The 22,311-nt window shown below is 36.6% G+C and overlaps 1 protein-coding gene across 7 annotated transcripts in view; it reads right to left on the minus strand.

The window, feature by feature from the left end:
- The window catches only part of MARCHF7 (membrane associated ring-CH-type finger 7), a 48,759-nt gene extending 26,767 nt beyond the window's left edge, over positions 1–21,992 (minus strand). For 2 of the 7 annotated variants that reach the window (XR_004350843.1, XR_004350844.1), the window contains exons 1-2: positions 21,805–21,961; positions 7,530–7,694 (exon numbers count right to left, since the gene is read on the minus strand). Coding sequence is in view for 4 of the 7 variants with exons in the window: in XM_032638508.1 (XP_032494399.1) it covers positions 7,530–7,682 (153 nt within the window). In the remaining 3 variants the exon portion in view is untranslated. Of the gene's footprint in view, positions 1–7,529; positions 7,695–21,804 lie in introns of all 7 variants that reach the window. The other 5 variants (XM_032638508.1, XM_032638510.1, XM_032638509.1 and 2 more) reach the window with 5 other exon arrangements.
- Between the last annotated feature and the right edge of the window lie 319 nt (positions 21,993–22,311).

Here is a 22,311-nt window from a genome sequence, read left to right on the forward strand (position 1 = left end):
ACTAGAAATAGAGGGTAACTTCCTCAACTTGATAAAGAATGCAAAGAATGTACAGTTAACATTATATTTAATGGAGAGAAACTCAAAAGCCTTCACACCAAGATCAGGTACAAGGCAAGGATGTCCTTTCTCACTGCTCCTTTTTCTCTTTTTTTAAAAACTGACATATATTGATATATAACATAATATCAGTTTCTAGTGCACAAGGTAATTATATAGACACACATATATAATGACCACCACAATAATTCTACTTAACATTCCCCACTACATAGTATAATTTTTTCCTTGTGATGAGAACTTTTAATATCTACTCTCTTAGCAACTTTCAAATACACAATACAGTATTATTAATTATAGTCACCATTCTGTACACTACATCCCCATGATTTATTTTATAACTGGAAGTCTGTACCTTTTGACCACTGTCACCCATTCTATACTCTTCTTTGGGTAGTACAGATATTTTAAGAATATTAATTCTTCCAATCCATGAGCATGGAATATCTTTCCACTTCTTTGTGTCTTCTTCGATTTCTTTCATCAATGTCTTATAGCTTTCAGTGTAGAGGTCTTTTACTTCCTTGGCTAAATTTATTCCTAGGTATTTTATTCTTTTTGATGCAACTGTAAATTGGATTGTTTTCTTAATTTCTCTGACACAATAGATTTTTGTGTATTGATTTTATATCTTGCAGCTTCACCAAATTCATTTATTAGTTGTTTTTTGATGGGACCTTTAGATTTTTCTATATATAGTATCATATCATCTGCAAATACTGATAGTTTTACTTCCTCCTTTCCAATTTGGATTCCTTTTTCTTATCTGATTGCTCTGGCTAGGACTTCCAATACTATACTGAATAAAAGTGGCAAGAGTGGGCATCCTTATCTCATCTTGCTCCTGATCTCAGAGGAAAAGTTTTCCACATTTCTCCAGTTAGTATGATGTTAGCTCTGGGCTTGTCATATATGGCCTTTATTACAATGAGGTACGTTCCCTTCACACCCATTTTGTTGAGTTTTTATCATAAATGAATGCTGAATTTTGTCCAATCCTTTTTCTGAATCTATTTGAGATGATATGATTTTTAGCCTTCATTTAGTTAATGTAGTGTACCATGTTAATTAATATGCAGATGTTGAACCATCATTCTTGCAAGCCAGGGATAAAATCTCCCTTGACCATGGTATATGATCCTTTTAAATTATTGCTGAATTCAGTTTGCTAATATTCTGTAGAGGAGTTCTGCATTTATGTTCATCATGGATACTAGCCTTTAATTTTCTTCTCTTGTAGTGTCCTTGGCTAGTGTTGATATCAGGGTAACGCTGGCCTCATAAAATGAGTTAAGGAGTGTTACCCCTCTTCTATTTTTTGGAAGAATTTGAGAAAGATTGGTATTAATTCTTCTTTAAATGTTTGGTAGAATTAATAAGTGTTCTGATCCCAGACTTTTTTTGTTGGGAGGCTTTTGATTACTAATTAAATCTCCTTACTCATTGGTCTGCTCAGATTTTCTAATTCTTCATGATTCAATCTTCATAGGTTTTGTGTTTCCAGGAATTTATCCATTTCTTAAAGGTTGTCCAATCTTTTGGTGTATAACTGTTCATAGTAGTCCCTTATGCTACTTTTTATTTTTGTGGTATCATTTGTAACATCTCCTCTTTCATTTTTGGTTTTATTTATTTGAGTCTTTTTTTTTCTTGGTGAGTCTAGCTAAAGATATGTCTATTTTGTTTATCTTTTCAAAAAGCCATCTCTTATTTCACTTATCCTTTTGTCTTTTTAGTCTCTATTTCATTTATTTATGTTCTGATCTTTGTTATTTTCACTTCACCACTCTTTTTTCAACACTGTACTGGAAGTTCTAGATAATGCAATAAGGCAAGAAAATAAAGTAAAAGGTATACAGATTGGTAAGAAAGACCTTACTTGCAGATGACATGATTATACAGAAAATCTGAAAGAAAAACTCCTGGAACTAATAATTATAGAAAGGTTTCAAGATACAAGGTTAATACACAAAAGTCAATTGTTTTACTATATATCAGCAATGAAAAAGTAGAATTTGAATTTGAAACTAAAAACTCTTACAATTCAATAATAAAATGACAAATAAACTGATTTAAAAATGAGCAAAAGATCTGAATAGACATTTCTCCAAAAATATAAAAATAGCTAATCAGGGGCTTCCGTGGTGGCGCAGTGGTTGAGAGTCCGCCTGCCGATGCAGGGGACACAGGTTCGTGCCCCGGTCCAGGAGGATCCCACAAGCCGCGGAGCGGCTGGGCCCGTGAGCCATGGCCGCTGGGCCTGTGCGTCTGGAGCCTGTGCTCCACGACGGGAGAGGCCACAACAGTGAGAGGCCCGTGTACCGCAAAAAAACAAACAAACAAACAAAACAAAAAAAATAGCTAATCAGCACATGAAAAAATGCTCAACATCCTGAGTCACCAAGGAAATCCAAATCAAAACTACAAGACACTACACTTCACACCCACGACAGGATGGCCAGAATCAAAATGTAAGATAAGTACAGGAAAGGATGAAGAGATCAGAACTTTCATGTATAACTTCTGTGGGAATATAAAATGGCCCAACGGGTTTGGAAAACAGTGTAGCAGTTCCTCAAAAAACTGAACATAGAGTTATTGTATGTATGATTCAGCAAATCTACTCTTGGGTATATACCCAAGATAACTGAAAACATTAGTCCACAGAGAGACTTGCACATGAATGCTTACAGCAGCATTATTCATAATAGCCAAAAGGTGAAAACATCCCAAATGTCCATCAGTGGTTGAATGAATTAACAAAATGTAGTACATCCATACAATAGAATATTATTCATCCATAAAAAGAAATGAAATACTGATACTGCTATCATCATGTAGATGAACTTTAAACAAACATGCTATGTAAGACAAGCTAGTAATAAAAGACCATACAGAATGTTTCTACTCATGTATATGAAAGTTCCAAATAAGGAAATCTACAGAGACAGAAAGTAGATTAGTGGCTGCTTATTGCTCAGGGGGAGAGGAGGGAGACAGTATAGTGACAGCTAAAAGATCTGGGATATTCTCTTGAGGTAATGAAAGATTCTGAAGTTGACTATGGCAATGGTTTGCACAATTCTGTGAATATACTAAAAATCACTGAATTGTACACTTTAAATGGGCAAGTCATATGTTATATGATTTATATCTCGATAAAGCTATTATTAAAAAAATAATCTTAACAATTGCTGCAAATGCAACCAATGTTATCCACTGGACAACGCTTAATCAAGAGAAATCATATAACGCACAGTAATGGAAGCAAGTCCAGAATAAAATGCTCTTCCTTGGCTCCTCATTTCCATGAATCAATGCCTTGACTGTGATGACTGACAATTCCTGCTTAAAAATTTTCCAGACCATAAGCAACAACTTAAAACTTTGACCTTTTCTTCATTTTAAATATTCACATGCTGGAGAGTATCCATATCCAGGCTAATGCAGAAGTCTTACATTCTAGTTTCTATTCAGAATGAGCAGTCTTCTCAATTATCACAAAAAAGACAGCTGATCTTAAGAATGTATGGATTCATGATGCCCAACTTTATGAGAAATCTAGGTAAGAAACCTTATGTTTACACAAAATGGAATGACTAGGAGTTCATTTATCCCTCTAATATCCTAGGATTAATATCTGGATCAAGACAGACTACAAGAATGTTAATTTAGATCACTCTGTTGTCCCTTTACAGAACTGTTTTCACTGACCTGTAGTTTGACATCATGTCCTTTGCATATACTGTTTACCAAGAAATAGTTTCACTAAACTAGGTATATACTTATAGTATGAATACTACCCTGAAGACACTGTCTTCTATATCATTCACTGTCCCCGCTTTCAGACTAAACTGCCAAGCACTGCTTCCTTTTCCTTATGAACAAAACACCTTATAGACCTGGTTGTGTTTCCTTGTGATCTCCTGACACCCACACAAGGGCCGAAGTTTAACTTTAGAATACTGCCAAGGGCTTACAAATGCATATCAATGTTATAACCAACCTTAACTCACTCTCAATATTTTATTTGTATTTTCCTGATTGCAATTAAAACTATTTTCATTTTCTTGTCCCATTGTGTGTGTGTGTATGTATATATGTATGTATTTCCCTGGAAACTACCTTTGTAGCAGATAAACAAACCAAAATGAGCAAAAAAAAGGTTAATAACCATTGGTTATTTTAATTCTTGAAAATACATACTTTGCAAAATACACAATAGTACTGAGTTCTGTAACTTAATATACAAACTAGAAAAAGATGTAAAAAACTGTAAAAAAACACCTAGAGGGCTTCCCTGGTGGCGCAGTGGTTGGGAGTCTACCTGCTGATGCAGGGGACACGGGTTCGTGCCCCAGTCTGGGAGGATCCTGCGTGCCGTGGAGCGGCTGGGCCCGTGAGCCACGGCCGCTGGGCCTGCGCATCCAGAGCCTGTGCTCTGCACCGGGAGGGGCCACAACAGTGAGAGGTCCGTGTACCGCAAAATAAATAAATAAATAAATAAAATAAAATAAAACAACACCCAGAACCTCCATAAAAAGCCTATTTTATTATTTCATATTAAAAGTAATCAATCTCTCCACAAAGCAAGAAGTGGGATTAGGGGTTGCTTAAATTAAGTTACAGAAAAATATATAAAAGTAACAAAAATAATTACATATTCACAGAATACTCCAAAATTTTCACTTTTAACAATATGAATTACATAAATTTTCTTTCCAAAAATATCTAAAATTCTATTTACTGTTACCAAAGAGATTAAGGTGATCACAGTTTTCTACCATTCAAATTGTAACAAAAATTTAAAGATAGAGTAACAGAAATATCAGCAAGATTAACAGCAGAGGCAGCCCAGCTTACAAATGGCCAAGAACCAAAAGACATTTAGAAAATCAATTGTTTGGAACTTAGAACCTACATTTGCCAAAGACACAATGCTATCCAGAAGTCTTAGATTCTTCAGCTCAGGCACACTGTATACTAATCCTGGAACTGGGAGAAACCACTTATCTTTCCAGATTTCAGATCTTTTATTTATGAAATGACACAAGCATCTGTCCTATTTAACTAAGATTAAAAATTAAAAATATGCTGCAAAATGTCAAGCACTGTATAAATAAGGTGTTTTCTTATCATCTGATCCATAATGTAAATGAGATTGAACTACTATGCCCTGTTCTGACCCTCCTTTCTCAAGGTTCACTAAGTATAATAAAGAAGGGGAGGGACTTCCCTGGTGGCACAGCAGTTAAGAATCCACCTGCCAATGCAGGAGACAAGGGTTCAATCCCCAGTCCGGGAAGATCCCATATGCCACAGAGCAACTAAGCCTGTGTGCCAGAACTACTGAGGCTGCGCTCTAGAGCCTGCAAGCCACAACTACTGAGCCCACGTGCCACAGCTACTGCAGCCCGCGTGCCTACAGCCTGTGCTCTGCAACAAAGAGAAGCCACCACAATGAGAAGCCCGCACACCGCAACAAAGAGTAGCCCCCACTGGCCGCAATTAGAGAAAGCCCGTGCACAGCAACAAAGACCCAACGCAGCCAATAAATAATTTTTAAAAAGGGGGGGGGGAAGAGTGTTGTGTCCCAGATGGTTTTGAGTCAGAAAATATCAGCAATTAACCAAAAAAGTTCCCTTTGATATTCAAAGGTCTCTTTCATTCATTAAATACACATCTTGCTGAATAATCTTAAGAATATTAAATAAAACTAAATGTGTGATATACAATTTAAATATTCTGATAACATATTATACTATCCCCTAAGGATATTAATTATCTATTTAAACCAATGCAAAGCCAGGAAATGATAACAACAGCAGTCACAATGATAATTATAACCTGTAACATCTGAACTCTTACTAGGGTCCAGGAACTGTTGTTCTAAGTGCTTTACATGTATTATTTCTTCCAATTAATTTTAACAGTAACTATGTAAGAAAATTACCATTATCACCATTTCACAGAAGAGGAAACAGAAAAGTACTTTCCTCAAGAACACAGGAATTTCAGTTCCTAAATCAAAACTAAAAGAGCAAAGCAGCCTACGTATAGTTGACAAGATTGGAAATACTCCTATAACCCATTAAAGAAAGAAAGAAAAAGATTGGAAGCCACTTAAAATAACTGAAAAACATTAAGGAAAACACCAAAATTTATAAAACTGATTAATCTTATTAAGAACCAATAAAACATTAAAAATTTTTTTACATGTTTGCATTTGTTTAACTTCCACAATGAAAAATTAGACTTTCAGAATAATCTATGACATTAAGAACAAACTGGAAGAAAAAGTCTGAAAATATTACTTTAAAGTGAATGTCAATAAGTTTTCTAAATATATTCAAGACTTTTAGTCTGGTTTCAGAGTCTGTGTTCCTCACTAATTAGCTAATTAGCTATACGAAAAATTAGACAAAGATCAGTAGACAAAATTTTATTAATATAGGAAAAAACCCCAATTGTGTGCTCTTAACAAGTCACAATCATTTAATTCTGTAGAATGGAAAATATGTGATTCTGCACCTCTGGCAAGCATACTCTTGCCTAGCAACAGAGTAAAAAAAATACATTACCAAACAACATTTAAAATAAGTCCAAGTAAACAGTACACATAATGTCAGCAGGCTGGCAGTAGATATGGGCATTTTAGAGAAATTATTTTATTTCATTTGTGCTTCTCTATTTTATAAAATGCTTATTACTACACAGAAGAACTTTCAAATGACTTTGTCATATAGTACATTGCATGATATATAAATATATAAACATTACTTAAGACTTAAACAGACATTTCCACTAAAGGATTCTCTTAGAGTCAGTTACCGGAACATCAGACTTTTGCAAATGTCGTGCAATTTAATGAGGTGTTCAGCCAATAATGCGATAAACTTAACATTTGAAAGATGAGCAAGATAAACTGTGTTAAAGCTACAAACCATGCCTCTGAGATTTAACAGTTTTATACTACAACCATTGTTATAACAATAATAAGCTATTTCAAAAACCAAAGTGTTATTGGTCCTAAGGAAAATTAGCTACATAAAAGGAACTTAGATTGCTTTATGTAGATTATGAATCAATGCAAACTCATTACTAACTGTAAAAATAAAACCCCATAATTCATGTAAAAGACAGCCTGTTAATTCAACTAATACTTCAATGCTTTTAGGTTAGAAGGTTTCCAAGTCTTTGTAAACTATGAACATTTTACTTATGACCACAATCCCTTATTCAAAATTCTGAAGTTCAAAACTTTGAAAAACATTAAGTTTTTGCTAGTGTGGAACATTAAATCAGTCTGCTGCAGATATATTAATCTTTTGATTACAGGATGCCTCAGATCCAGCTGAGGGTGTTATAAACACACTCTACTACCTTTCTAAAATCCAGAAAATCACATGGCCCCAAGGATTTTGAAAATGAGACTGTGTATATACACACATTCCAAATTAAGCTGTTACCTGATATTCAGAATCCAGTCTAAACGAAGAGTCCCTTGAGTGATAGGTATCATTTAAACTACTTCCTCTGCTTCCAGACATCATCCTAGCACTTAAAGAGCTAGAGGGTTGAACAGAAATTCTTCTTGGAATCCTTGAAGGTTTAGACTCCATTCTTAATGTTTCCTGTGAAATGCAAATTTTGATTAATTGCCTTTTGGAAAACATGCAAACCTTTGATTCTTAATCCTCTCCTTAATGATCAGCTCAAATCAAGAATTAACCATGCAAATTAACCGAATGGTAAACTGTGAGATTATCATCACTCTCCTTCTACAGGCAGAGGTCTGAAGACCATCAAAGGTTCCCTATTGCCCATAAAATGAAGCAAACATGATAAAAGTGGTGATGAGAAACTGAGGTTTGTTGTTTCTAAAGCCTGAGCTCTTTTCCTTATTCAATTTCCTCTATATAAAATCCTAGGGACTTCCTTAGTGGTCCAGTTGGTAAGACTCCACGCTCCCAATGCAGGGGGCCCGCGTCTGATCCCTGCTCGGGGAAGTAGATCCCGCATGCATGCTGCAACTAAGACTCTGCATGCGGCAACTATGAAGTCCGAGTGTCACAACTAAGACCCGGCACAGCCTAAATAAGTAAATAAATAAAGTAAATAAGAAATAAAATCCTACACGAATCAGCCCTTGACTCCTGTTATTCCTATTATGAATGTTCGATACTCACAGCATTAGCTATACTGTAGTATCTGTACATTCCCTAACACAATATGCTCTCACAGGACTTTGTATGTGCCTGCAAAGTCTATATACATTCCCCATTCAATTCCTGGGCATAGTCTTAAAGCAAGATCAAGTGTTACTTCCACTTTTTACATACTTTTTTAAAGACATCATACTACACACTGTAATTTGTTTTCCTGTCTCCCCTTCTCAAAAGTGAGAATAATTTCTAAGTTTTCTTCACTAAACATTCCTCAACACATGCCAAGAGTCACCATTAGCTATGCCTTATTTTTTAACTCTCTCTATAAGTGGATTCATACAACATGTACTCCTTTATGTCTGGCTTCATTTGCTCAACATTATATTTGTGAGACTAATTCTGCTGTTGCATGCAGTTGTAGTAAGTTCACTCTGATTAGTTTATGTAATATTCCACTGTATCAATACACACAATTTATTTGTCTATTCTACTGCAGATGGACACTGGACTGTTTCCAGTTTTAGGCTATTACAAGTAAGGCTGCTATAAAAACATTAATTTTATAAATTAAAGAAAAACTTTTAAAGTTTTCTGGGGAAAGGATTTACAATGAGGCCTCTGAACAACTGAGATACCACCAATCTTGAGAGTAAAAAGAGAAGGGCAAAAGAAAGTAACAGTAAAAAGAAATCACAATAATCTCTTCAACTCCTCCCAGTTACCCACCTTCAAGGTCAAAAATTATTCCCTTATTTTTCTGGTAGTGGATTGAAATTAAGGCAAGAAAAAAGTAATGTACTTCACTTGCCTAGATAGGTATATCTGCTGTATTAAAACCTTCAAATCTAAACATTTAAGTTAAAAATATCTAATTCACTCTCAACTCATTAACTTATCAACTAAGTTTTAGCATCATTCTACCTTAAAAGTTACTACAAAAGAATTTCCTTTTTCAATATCTGCCTCAAAAACAGGGTGTCAAGCAATGACAGAAAAGAGGATGAAGACGCAAAAACATCAACAAAACATATGGCCGATACTGCAGTAGGATACACAACAAACATGAAAAAGATATAACACAAGCCTACTATCAATTAAAATTATTTGACTAAGAGTATCTAGCTAATGAGAAACCAGAGTAAAAGCTACACTCTGGGACATGATTAAATCAAAGATAACTTATCAGAAAAGGTCTGTTTGAAGTCCCAGTTAAACATGACAAGGTTATCCTTATGCATCTGTTTTGGTCCCTCTTTCCAAAACCCCTATAAAATGACAGTCGATGAATCCAAAAGCTTTAACTATGAAAAGAATAGGAAAAGGGACCATAAAAGGCAAGAGATTTCAATGTTATATTTGGAAAATCCAAAAAAGTCGGAGGAGAGGTAGAGTAATTCAGCATAAAGGATAAAAAATACACCCTAGGTACTTTCTAGAAAGAGGTAGGAACTGGAAGCAAAGCAGTTGGCCTTAGCATCCTAGAAAGAATCAAGACCTGGAGATACAAGGTATCATAAAAAAGGGATGATGCATGGAGTTGCTGAATTAAAATCTGTACTTGGAGCAGTAAAACCCTCAATTCTCCCCCTTAGTACCATTCTTCCGAAAACAGGATATTTATTCTCTGGAGAATAAGGATCTCCCATGTAACCCTCCCCACCCCCCCCCAGGAAATATACAACCATCTCTGCAAAGGTTAAGTATAAGGAATAAAAGAAAATCTATATATTCAATGTTGAGACCCAAAAACTCTTTCCTGGTGCTGTTTTTACAACGCTTTCAGAAAACCAAACAAAATACCTGAGATAAAATTTCTGGATACTGACATTTGGAATGCTTCCAATTACACAGCTAGCCTGCCATTTGACCATCCTACCCAAAGCAAAGTCCACTAGTCACTAAGAGTTTCTAATCAGCTTTTTTTAGTGCTTCCCTCTAATAGACAAACATCAAGGATCACTAGGTATCCAAGGAAAACCTCCCATAAGACTAAAGTAAATAACAAAAAAAGGAACTTAAGAGAAAATCTGGGGAAAGGAGCTAATTAATTACTATCCTCAAAGGGAGCAAAAGACATTCATTCATAAAATAAAAACAGGATGCTTGAGAAAGCAATCAGTATAATGAACAGCTTGTGGAAATTCAAAACGTTACACACTTAAAAAAGGAATGTGATACACTAAAATAAACCAACAGAAAGATTGGGACACCTCCCAGAAGTAGAAAATGTAACTCAAAAAACAGGAGAATTGTCCAGGGGAGTTATCGATTATTTGACGGTAAGTATGGTTACAGAAAGAGAGAAAAAAGAAAATAAGGTAGAGAAAATTATCAAAGAAATGAAAGAACTTTTCTAGAATTGAAGGACACAAATCTCCACATTGAAAGGGGTCAAGAGTACTGGGCAGATCAAAGAAAAAAGACCAACACTAAGTACCATTTATCATCTTGAAATTTCAGAACACCAAAAAGAATGAGAAGATTCTATAATTTACAAGAATGGAAAAATGGGTCATATACAAAAGAAAAGTAATCAGAATGGCTTCTTAATTACAACTTTAAAAACTCTCAAGACAATAAAGCAATGCCTATAGTACTGAGAAAAAAATTTAGCATTGAACTCCTATCTAGCAACTAAGTGTGAGGTGGAGAAAAGAGTATTCAGACATGAGAGATTTTTAAAAACTATTTAAAAAACAAAACCATAGGAAGTTAGTTAAATGAAGAGCAGGTCCTAGGAAAACAGGAGTGTCAAGAATTAAAGAACCAGACACAGAACCCAGGAAACAGTTACAAAATTATGTGGAAAGCATAGGGAGCAACTGATCAAGACTGGAACAGGATCACAGAAAATGGAAGCAAATTCTCAGGAAAAAATAGCATCATACGGAAACTATTTTGGCTCGTGGCAGAGATGATAATACAATTGGGAAAAAAATGCTGAGTACTTAGAACAAAAGGCAAATTTAATACATTAATTTTGTAACTTGGGAAAACAGAGCTATTGTTCAAGAAAGGAGATGCTGCAGTGTCTGGGTGAACTCTAATATTTATATAGTTAAGATAGTGTAAACATAAGATTACTGTATCAATCTTGCTACAAACATGCTACAAACATGATTGAGGTGGGGAGGGGAAGTAAGGACAATGGTGAATAAAAAAGCACATATATAATACTAAAAAATCATGAACACATTATTTAGAAATATGAAGGTAAATCCTAAAACAGCTAAAAGGTGAGGATTGCTGCCTATGGAAAGCGGGACTGGGAGTGAGGTAAAGGGTGAGGCAAAGGACTGCTGTTTTCCTTTTAAGCAGAGATGACCATATTTCCTGGTTTGCCCAGACCAGTCCCAGTTTATGGCCAGAAAAGTCCTAATTTGAGCTCATTATCCTGGGACAATTATTAATAGTACTTGAGCTGTCTCTTAAAAGTGGCCTGGTTTGAATGACAAAGCATACAGTCACCTAACATAAATCTTTACTTCCTTCAGCTTTTTATAAATTCTATATATACATCCATATAAAAATTTTTATTAAAAAGGTGAATTATGAATTGGACATTTAAAGAAGGCATACGTTAGTAGAAAGAATACTAATGGTTAAATACTGACATGCAACAGCCCATAAAAGATTTATAACAAGTAGCAAATTTGTTATTTTATCAAGAAGGCTCTACAAACACTAAACAAGGGACTGTATTTGTTGAGGATTTTAAAAGGGAAGATAAAATGTCTTTAAAAAGATACAGGTCTATAGATGGTTCTTTAATAACAGTGCTTCTTAATTATACCTCTCGTATTTTACTTTGATTATATTTATACCCAATTCTTACTGCAGAATAAAACTAACCTAGTAGGAAATCTCTCAAAACAAAGCTCTTGGGAGAAAGCAAAGAGGCAGGGTCCTCCGAGAGCTATAATTTATACTGCATGAAACTATTTTTGGCAACTCCTCTACATAAATTGATTGAATTTTGACAATGTAGGTGTTACCAGAAAACTTATGTAATCTGGTTGTATAAGCTGTAGGTCAAAGCACAAAAAATAGAATAAAATAAATAAAATTAATTAAAATAAGCAGTCCTTGAAAAACTTCTACCAGACCACTTACAAGGTACTACAAGGCATCTTTTCAAGTTCATTCATTTAAGAAATAGTTTTTTACATGCTTAGTATGTGCTAGGCACATTAATTAATACTAAACAAAGGGACAGGGAGAGGGGACAACACTGAACCTACTAAGATAATGACTATGAAGAAGCTGTAGTCTAGCAGAGAACAAACACAAATAACCATACAACTTAAACAGTTATAAGTGCTCTAAAGGAAAAGGTATAAGCCAGAAAAAAAGACTAGCAGGAAAAAAGTATCTGAAGCTCAATGCTTTTAACCAAGACTTAAAGAGTAAAAGCACAAAAAGTTCACATGTACAATCTTTCCTCAGTGGTCAATATAATAGCCTCTTACTTTCCTTTTGCCTCTATGTAGTTTCTTTAAATTTCTTTAAATTTGATTCTAGAGTTGGATAGTTGAACTGTCTTTCTAGTGATAAAAACTTATCACCAGGGCTTGGTTTATAGATGTGTGTCCACCTATGCTGACACATGGCACCCTGTGCTTGATTAAAAGCTCTACTGCTGACATCCTGAAATTATTAGTACTTTAACCTTTGAACTTGTATTTTTTAAGTGAAGTCAGATAGGATAGTGAAGCATGAGCTTGAGAAGAGATATGTACCTGTCTGCTATGCCTTGCCACTCAATTTGCATACAGCCCTCGTTGCTATGAAGCTTCCATTATTAACATGCTTAATTTTTACTCTCTTTGAGCCTCACTCAAGTCCTAGCATGATGGATCCACTGGACTTCTGTGCTCATGTTCCTTATCAACACATCTATGTCTGAGTAAGCTGAGGCACTGACAGCTCCAAGAGGTCATTCCATTTCCATTCTTCAGAACTCGCTTCAACTTCAAATGCAGAAAGAAGGTAGAGGGGACAACACTGAACCTACTAAGATAATGACTATGAAGAAGTTGTAGTCTAGTAGAGAACAAACACAAATAACCATACAACTTAAACAATTATAAGTGCTCTAAAGGAAAAGGTATAAGCCAGAAAAAAAGACTAGCAGGAAAAAAGTATCAAAGCCACAAAAATCTTATGATCAATATTTGAGATTTTTACTATATTGAACTTTTCAACTTGTGAAGATTCTCTGAAGCTGATATTTAACTGCTAGTTTACCCAACTAGTCTTAATATCACTGTTAAGTGTTCCCTTACCTTCAGGCATTTTAATAGTAATTGGCATGAGCAACAGGAGTGGAAAACAGATATTCATACCAACTCCAAAATTTATGTAGCCTTTCGGCTCATAAACCTGTGGCTTGTTACCTAGTAAAAAATTACTACATTTTTAATAGGTAATTTCATTCAGCTGGGCTTCCTAGGAAACCTCTGAAGAGTTTTTTAAAGCAAGTTCATGTTTTTGGTGGCCCATTAAACACTATAAATCTTAACTTAAACTTTCTTAGTCTAGGTAAAAAGCCTCAAAGAATTCTCTCATTACCTGACATGCAAAGTTCTGTGCCCAATGCTATCTGCAAGTTAACAAGATCTCATAGTCTCATGTCAAATGCAACTGAAAACCTATCACACTTATACTAAAACAGACAAATTTAAATTGAATTTTACAATGTTTTTCAGCAAGACTTTACTTGAATATGAGGCCTACTCTAAGTAAACCAACAAAGTTTGTCTCTAATAATACCACACTAGGCCTTGTCTAAAGAGAACTCATCATTAATCCACACATTTTCTTCGTTTCTATTTCACCCTACTAGTAACAGCACCACCCTCCAATCATACTTTCAACTGTTTTTCTACTACCTTAAAAGCAAAGTCTAAATTCTTTGCCCCAGTATCCAGAACTCTAACCTACCTTTTCCAGTTAACTTCCAACTACCACCTTAAAAAAAATCCTAGTTCCAGTTCACCCTGGTGGGGAGGAGGTAGCAGGAGTCTGCCTGCACGCTATACCCAGGAGACAGGGAGAAGGGCATAAATCTTGGGACAGCCCCACCTCTGAGGATCAGGCACACAGAGCCCACCTAAGACTGGAGAAGGATGCATAAAACATAGAACACCTCCTTTCACCATGAACTTTGCTCCAATAGGAAGGTGCAGCAGTTTACTGCTGAGGGAGTTACAACAGCTTTAGAGCCTTAGTGGTGCAGATGTGCAGGGCCTGCAGGAAGTTGAGGCTAGTGAAAGAATACTCAAAGAAATCCTCCAGTACTCCAGCCTCACACTAAGCACCATGCAGCAGCAATCCACTACTGCAATACTTTGAAAATATATAAAGCAATAATAAAGTTCAAACCCAGCTTAACTACAGACCAAACCAACTCAACCCACCACACTAACAGTGACAGAAGAGTATGTCCACATCCAGGCATCAAAATTATTGATCTCAGTCTCTACTATTCTTTTATTTCCAGTTTCCCATTCAATCAAAAATTAAGACACAAAAATACAAGGAAAAAAAAAAAACAGTCCATCATCAAGAGATAAAAATCAACAGAACCAGATGAAGAGATGGCCCTAATGTTAGCAAACTGGGAAATCGATGTATTTACCAGTAGCCTAGGCAAACCTGAAAAACTAGGGAACTGGGAAATAGGCTAGAGGAAAACTATCCAGAATGAAGTTTGGAAAAACATAATGGTAAATACAAGAGAGGATTTAAGAGACACTGAGGAAAGAGTAAAAAAACTACTGTATATTTAATTAGAGTTACAGAAGGAAAGAACTAGAGCACAGAAAAAATTTGAAGAGAAATTGGCTGAAGTGATTTGATCACAGTCAAGAAGCCCCAAAAAAACCAACTAAAATAATTAGCAATTACACTAATTGCTAGATTACACATTCATACCAGACTGCTAAAAATCATTACACTTAAGAAAATTCTGAAAATGCTATGGGAGCATTGAATGGGGATCCAAAAGTTCCAACAAGATGAGAAAGATTTCAGATGAGGTGTCATCTGAGTTGACCTTTGAAGATTTAAAATAAAAAAAGAGGAGGAAACATAAAGATGCTAAAGCATGTTGAAGAACTAGAAAATAATGTGTTAGGGATGAAAGCGAAGGCGTGGAAAAGGAGACCACGAAGGACTCTCAAGGAAATAAATACATAAGGTAGATTATATCCGTATTGTAAAGGCAATCTTGTGTCCTTTGCTCGGAAGTTTGTACTTTAATAAGGCAACAATTCTGAAGCTTTTTACAAGCAGGTTGTGTATTACTTTTCTCCCTAAGGACCCCAGAAATTAAGTTCCTGACAGGCAATTAGAGCTTTCAAAGATGAAACAATCAGTGGTACAAAACTTCACTTTTGCCTAGCCTTAATAATAGATTTATATAGTTCCCTGAATTTCTTACAATTCTGAAAGTCAATAATTTTATTACCTTTGTGGAACCATGGGAAAGAAACCACTGCTATAGGCTTTAGTAGGCTCAGTATCTACTAAAAATTTTGAGGCAGCTAAAAACAAACCACTCACCCACGCCCCAAACTAAGGACAAGTTATTAGGAAGAGACACAGTGGCTTCAAACAAATTAGTGAGAGCCAAAATATGGATAGAAGGTAGATTCAGAACATCCCAAGTAGAAAGGAATGTAATGGGGGTGGGGGGGGGATTGGATTATTCAGCATACTGATGAAAAACATTTTTCTCTTTATTTATTTGCAGGGAGTTGGGAGTGGAGGACAAAGAAGCACACCAAGATGAGTTGGTTTTAAAAAACAGGTAGCCTGAAGTACCCAAAAGAGGTCTAGAAGCATGCTAGAAATAGTTCTGAAAACCCAGGAGCGCAATCTGGACTAACTGATTTTCAATCACTTACACTGATTTTACTTTTTCCCATACACATATGCTACCTCCTTGCCTTCTGCTTGAACTGTAACTTGTATCTCATCACTCTTGGTAGCCCCGCCCCCCCACTGAATGTCTAATTAGCAGAATTTAGGGCACTATGAAAAAGTAAACTGAAAAACTTCAGGCAGTATAGGAAAACACTTGGAACAAAGGAGTTCTACACATTACTTAAGAGTAAAGTTTTTTCTGAGCACCGCCACAAGTTGTCTACCAAATAGGACCTGAATTTTTGTTTTCTACCAAATTTGGAAAGCTGTTAATTCCTAAGAGAAATAGCAGAGCAACGCTCAAAGGTTTTTCGATGATTCTGCTTATAAAGGGATCTCTCAAATAACATGTATCCTCTCAGATCCTCTCATGTGATCCTCTACAAATCACTGTGTCCCCTTCCTACAAGAACAGTCTTGTTCAGGATCTGTCAACAGTCACATAGTAGTCATAAACCAAATGACCAGACAAACAAAAAGGCTCCAGCCCCATTCATACTAACAAACAGTACAACCTACACCTAAGACTTTCCCTTTATTTTAAAACTATTCATTAACAAAGGTTCTTTTTCCAAAACAGGAAACAGGATAGGCAAGATAAATTAAGCACTGCCCAATTTTTAGCATATGAGCCAACTTCTAACTTTTGTAAAAACATAATATTTGAGAATGCTAGCTTTTAAGTCTGTCCCTTACTTGGTGTGACTCTAGCCTTAATCTAATGCTTAATTTCTTCACCTAGAAAATGGGAATAATAATAGTACCAACTTTACAGGTATATCATGAGCTTTGCTGGCACACAGTATATAATCTTCAAATACCAGCTATTATTAAGCAATACCATCAGATGTTAAAAGATTTTCATACAAACAGCTTAGTAGGCATTATTTTGGCCTTTTCATTATTTGAAATTTGTCTTTAATACACAGTGAAAAGACTTTTTAAAGTCATTCAGATTTATGTACAGGAGAATACTTGCTGCTGAGTAAAGAAAACGTACATACCTTACATAAGTATATGCATACGAAATTGGGGAAAAAATAGCCATTATTCACATTTTACTGTACATCTGGGTGGGTTTTGTTTTCTTAACTTAGTTTTCCAAAACTTCTTTAATGTATTTGACCTAACTTCGATAATTAAGGGAAAGTTACTGGCAGAAGAAAAGATTTTTTTTTTATCTTACAATAAAATCTATAAAGAACTCCTAAAAACAATTCCCTTTATAAATTGTAGTACTGCTAGTTTATACCCCTTAGTATCTGTATACCACAAAGGAAGTAGTAAATACTAAGCAACAGAGTACTATTCTATTCTGGTAAATAATAAATGGAAAATAAGGTCAAAATCACTTTGCAAAGTGGAGTTTAGATTACCTGAGTACGCTTAAAAAAAATTTTTTTTTTTACTATGAAAAAATTTCAAACTTACACAAAAGTGGAGACAATAATAAGCCTCCAGAAGCCAAACAACATTCTTCAACAATTATCAACATTTGACTACTTCACCCTCCTCTATTTTAAAGCAAATCCCAGTGATGACATCCTTAAGAATGTCTGTTCTTAAAATATTCTAAGCAACCTGTGGTAATTACAAAGTATGGCTACAAATCCCTCCCAGCTGAATACCCACACCCTTTGGCATTGTCCTCTTGCTGGTCTGCCCGGGAGGAGGTGGAATCTATTTCCCCACCCCCTGAGTGTGGGCCACCTTGTGAGACTTACTTTGACTAAGAATACACTATGACATTATATGATTTCCAAGGCTGTAAGAAGTCTTATAGCTTCCACTTTCACTCTCCTGGAATGCTGTCTTGGGACCCCCATGTCATAAAAGACCACACTAAGCAAAGCCTCCATGTTTAACCAACACCAAGTGCCAGAAATGTGAGTGATGCCATCTTGGACATGCCAGCCTGAGAAATCCTTCAGCTGAATAACTGATACATGAGTGAACCCAGGGGAAACCAGAAGAGAACTACCCAACAGGCACAGAGAACTGTAAAAACACTGTAAACAGCAGTTTTAATCCACAGGGTTTTGAGGTGCTGCGTTATGTAGCAATAGAGTAAAGCTTTGTAACTTATTCCTACAATTATCATTATGCATCCGGTCTTATGAAAAATCTGATTCGATTTCAGGGCCTAACTTAGACTTCGTCTTTAATATCCAGGGGAGTTACAGTTACTGAATTACCAAAAGCACAACATTACTATACAATAAATTCATGGCATTAAGACCACAGTTATCATAGAAAATACCAATGTATTTCAATAGCCAATAATCTTCCAGAAATATAAAACACAGTTACAATTCCTTTATTTACCTCTATTTGGTATATCCTTTTGTTTAAAAAATCTGCTTCTGGGAAAAAAATTTTTTTTTCTTAATGGGAAATCCTAGTGTTTTATTGATCCTAGTGAACATGGAGACATGAAAACTAAAGGTAGTCACATAAGGAAAGCACTTCTAAAGCACAGAACTTGTGGGGTCTTTAAAAAAATGCCTTGATTTTCAGCTGACAAATATTTAACACATAAAGATACAGCCAGGTCTTAAAAAATACTATCAATAACTAGAAAAAAGTTCAACATCTCCATGAGAAAATAGGACTATGATGTTAAGTCTACGTTAGAATACTTTGAAATAATCTGTCCTCCTTTGAAGTGTATTTAATCTGTGTCAAGTTTCAATCTTCATTCCATAACTGGAAACCATTTTAGAGTTATTCTGAAAGTGGGAAACACGTTACACTGAAGTGCAATGATCATAATGAAGAGATGAAAACTAACTTTTAAGGTTCAAAATATGCCTTATTAAAGTTATTGACAAAAGTGGGTATATGACAGTAGGTAATTTTAAAACCAGGTGTTCAGCTTATCTAGTCTAACCAGTAGAGCCAGAGAAATACATTTGAGAACAAGAAAAACCAGTTTTCACCACATGAGTTTGGACCAGAGAAGAAAAGTTAAAAATTAAGATCATGAAAAGTAAAACGCAGCCAACTCTCAAATTATAATTTTATCCTGCTCCCCATTTCTGTGTTCATCTTATGATTAGCAAGTGTATTAAAAATCGAATTTCTGCAAAATAATAATTGTGAGAAGATAAATTATTTCACTATAATTCTGCTTTAGTGAATTCAAGTAGATCTTAGTAAGAACTCAAAATCTTTACTCAGTTTTAAACTGTAATTACACTAATGTGATCAGTTGTTGATTAAGTTATTTAACAGCTAAAGCGTTCATTAGTTAAGTTTAATTTGTTGGTTAAAAATGAGGTTTGATACAACCTTGTGCATTTCACTTATGCATTCCCCACTGCTTTATTACTAGCACTTAATTATCTGTAGTAACAGAAGGATGTATCAGCATAGATAATTTAAAATCATTTTTTATTTGGCTTAGGGACACAACAGCTCTTTATTCCCAACAGCACAGAGCACCAACTTTCAAAAACAGTACTGAAGGTCTTTCATGTCATGCTCTAACCCTCCATTCAATTGTTTCAGCTACGGGGAACAAACTGTATATTCCTAAAACAAACCATGATACCATGACTTTCAGTTTCCTTATCAAACTCCTAATCATCCTTCACATCTCAGTTCAAGCAATACTTCCTGTAAAAATTTTCCCCAAGATCAAACACCTCTTCTCTGTGCTCCCACAATACTACCATATATCAATACTTACACTAAGATAATAGCAGTTGTTGTTTATACATTAGTCTGATGATTAAATTGTGAGTTGTGGAAGGTAGAAGCTGTGTCAACCTCCTTCTTGTAATGTGAAGCCCTAATCTAGTAGCTAAAATACAACAAATAACAAACTTTCAAAAATTTTTACATTATTTGATAGTTTTACACGATTACAATTATTTTCCTAAAATTAAGCGGGCAACCCTTGAACATATACCAGATGAACAGCTGTGTGAAATGGATATGTAGCTGGTTAAAAACTGGGGCCATAGATGTCTTTCTATGTTCAAGCTGATTATCTGACACCTTCACATAGAACATATGTGCATGTCTATATAGGGGCATCTTTGTGCTTTACCTGGGAAATTAAGCTCTCTTACCAATGTGACAGAAACAGAAATTGCCTGTACTTAAATAAGCAGGAATTTTAAACCATTCTTATTCATGACATTTGACCCAGCACGCAACTTCGAAAAAAACTCAGGACTATGCTTACCAACCATGCTGATATCTGTGGTATAATTTAGGGCAAAAGAAGAGCTGTAAAATGTTCTTATCTAAAAACATTTGTAGTATAGAACTTATATAAGTGTATATTATTGTGTGTGTTGAGAAGCAGTCAGTACTCTGTGAGAGACATATTACAGGGAGAGTAAAATTTGAAGAATGCATGAATATAAACAACTGGACTTAGTATCATTTCCAACTGCTTACATTCATCCAAAGTTCATTCTGCAAGTATTATGTCCCCCAGCGTGCTGACTGCTACACACTACTTCATCTAATTTAATCCTCATTTCAACTCTAGGAAGAGGTTAAATAATTATGGCGAAATCAAGACTCAAACCCAGAGCGGCCTCTAATGCCTCCTACGCCACTGCTGTTTCACAAAATGCTGTAGAGCTGTAAATCAAATACTGACCCCATTTCTGAAACACAATTTTATCTCACGGAAAAGAAAAAATCTAGTTACAGTGTGTGTCTGCCTTTTTAACAACAGTATACCGTTTGATTTTAAATCAAAAATTCATCTTTAGCCTTATCTCTTAGTCCTAGACAGAAATGAACAGATGAGAGAAAGAAAAGGGGAAATTTAAAAATTATTTTATTAAAGAAAAAACAAAACCTAAAACATCCTACAAAACCGAAAAAAATTCAATTTCACTTGGCACCTTTGCTCTTAATAGCGCCAAACGACAACGGTCGTGATCAATGTACTACCAAGAGGGAGATGTTCCCCAAATATTTACATCTGTTCGTAGGAAAAAAGAATTGTAGTATTTTTGCTGTGTGTACACATTCATCTTCTCTACGCAGTTTCAACAAAATGAGTGAGTACTGTATTCAACTACTAGTGCCTTCCATATTTCACTTCTTACGCCAACAGGTCCGTTTTTATACATACCACCACCTAGTTCAATTTGAATAACATACAACTTACCACAATACAAAAGGAATCCCAAAGTATCACGATACTCAAGATCTGGGACGATCAATGAGCAAACCTTTATCCCATCTAAGGGGCTGGCAAAGTCCCTTCAATTCGAACCTGGGTTGGCAGAGCCCTAAGCCTCCCTGTCTTCAACACCTCGCTCATTAAATACCTCACTCGTGACACTCCCGGCCCGCCCCGGAGGACCGTCCTCATCCCCGTCGAGGAGGAGGTAGCCAAAGGCCAAAACAGGGCTCAAGCCCCTTGCCCTCGCCCGCCGCACGTCCACAAGGAAGACGCACAGCCTGCCCCCTCCACCCGTCACAAACTCCAACACGGGACGAAAGGCCGCCGGCAGAGGATCCGCGGCCCCGGATCAAGCTCCTCCGCCCCGATTCTGAGAAGAAGGAGGCGGCCTCGGCGTCCCCAGGCTAGCACTTCGTTTCCTCCCCTCCCCCACCCGCGGCCTTTACAACCCCCTCCCCGAGAGGGAGAAGCCCGAGCTCCGCAGCTTATTACCCCTGCTCCAGAGCTGGCACTGAACAGGGCCCGTCCCGCTTCCAGCGATCACACCGCCGCCTTCCTCCTCGGAGTTCGAGGCCTCTAACAGAGGCAGAAAAGTCGGCCCCGAATCACAATGGCGTCCACCCGACTCCCGGATCCGGCGCAGAACCAGCCACCACCGTTAAATGCCCCTCCCTTCTCCTTCCTCCACTTCGCGGCCTCCCCCGACCTCTCGCGAGAGTGGTGGAGCTGAGCGGATCCGAGAGCTGCGGGCGGGCTCGACGTACCCCACCGCGGGGTGGTGCTCTGACTGCGACAACCGTTGAAGGGCTGCCTCTGGGGAGGCAGCGAGGCGCCACCGGTAAGCGGCTGCGGCTGGTCGGCCATCGGGCTGGTGGCTGGGCCGGCGAGTGTGCGGGCCGCGGGAGCGGGGCGCTGGAGGCCCGGCCCTGGTTGGCCGCCGTCGCCTGCCTGGTGAAGGGCTCAGATCCAGCCGCTCCCCAGCGTCCAAGCCCGCGCCAC

The sequence above is a fragment of the Phocoena sinus genome, chromosome 7, assembly GCF_008692025.1.
Source record: "Phocoena sinus isolate mPhoSin1 chromosome 7, mPhoSin1.pri, whole genome shotgun sequence".
Classification (NCBI taxonomy): Eukaryota; Metazoa; Chordata; class Mammalia; order Artiodactyla; family Phocoenidae; genus Phocoena; species Phocoena sinus.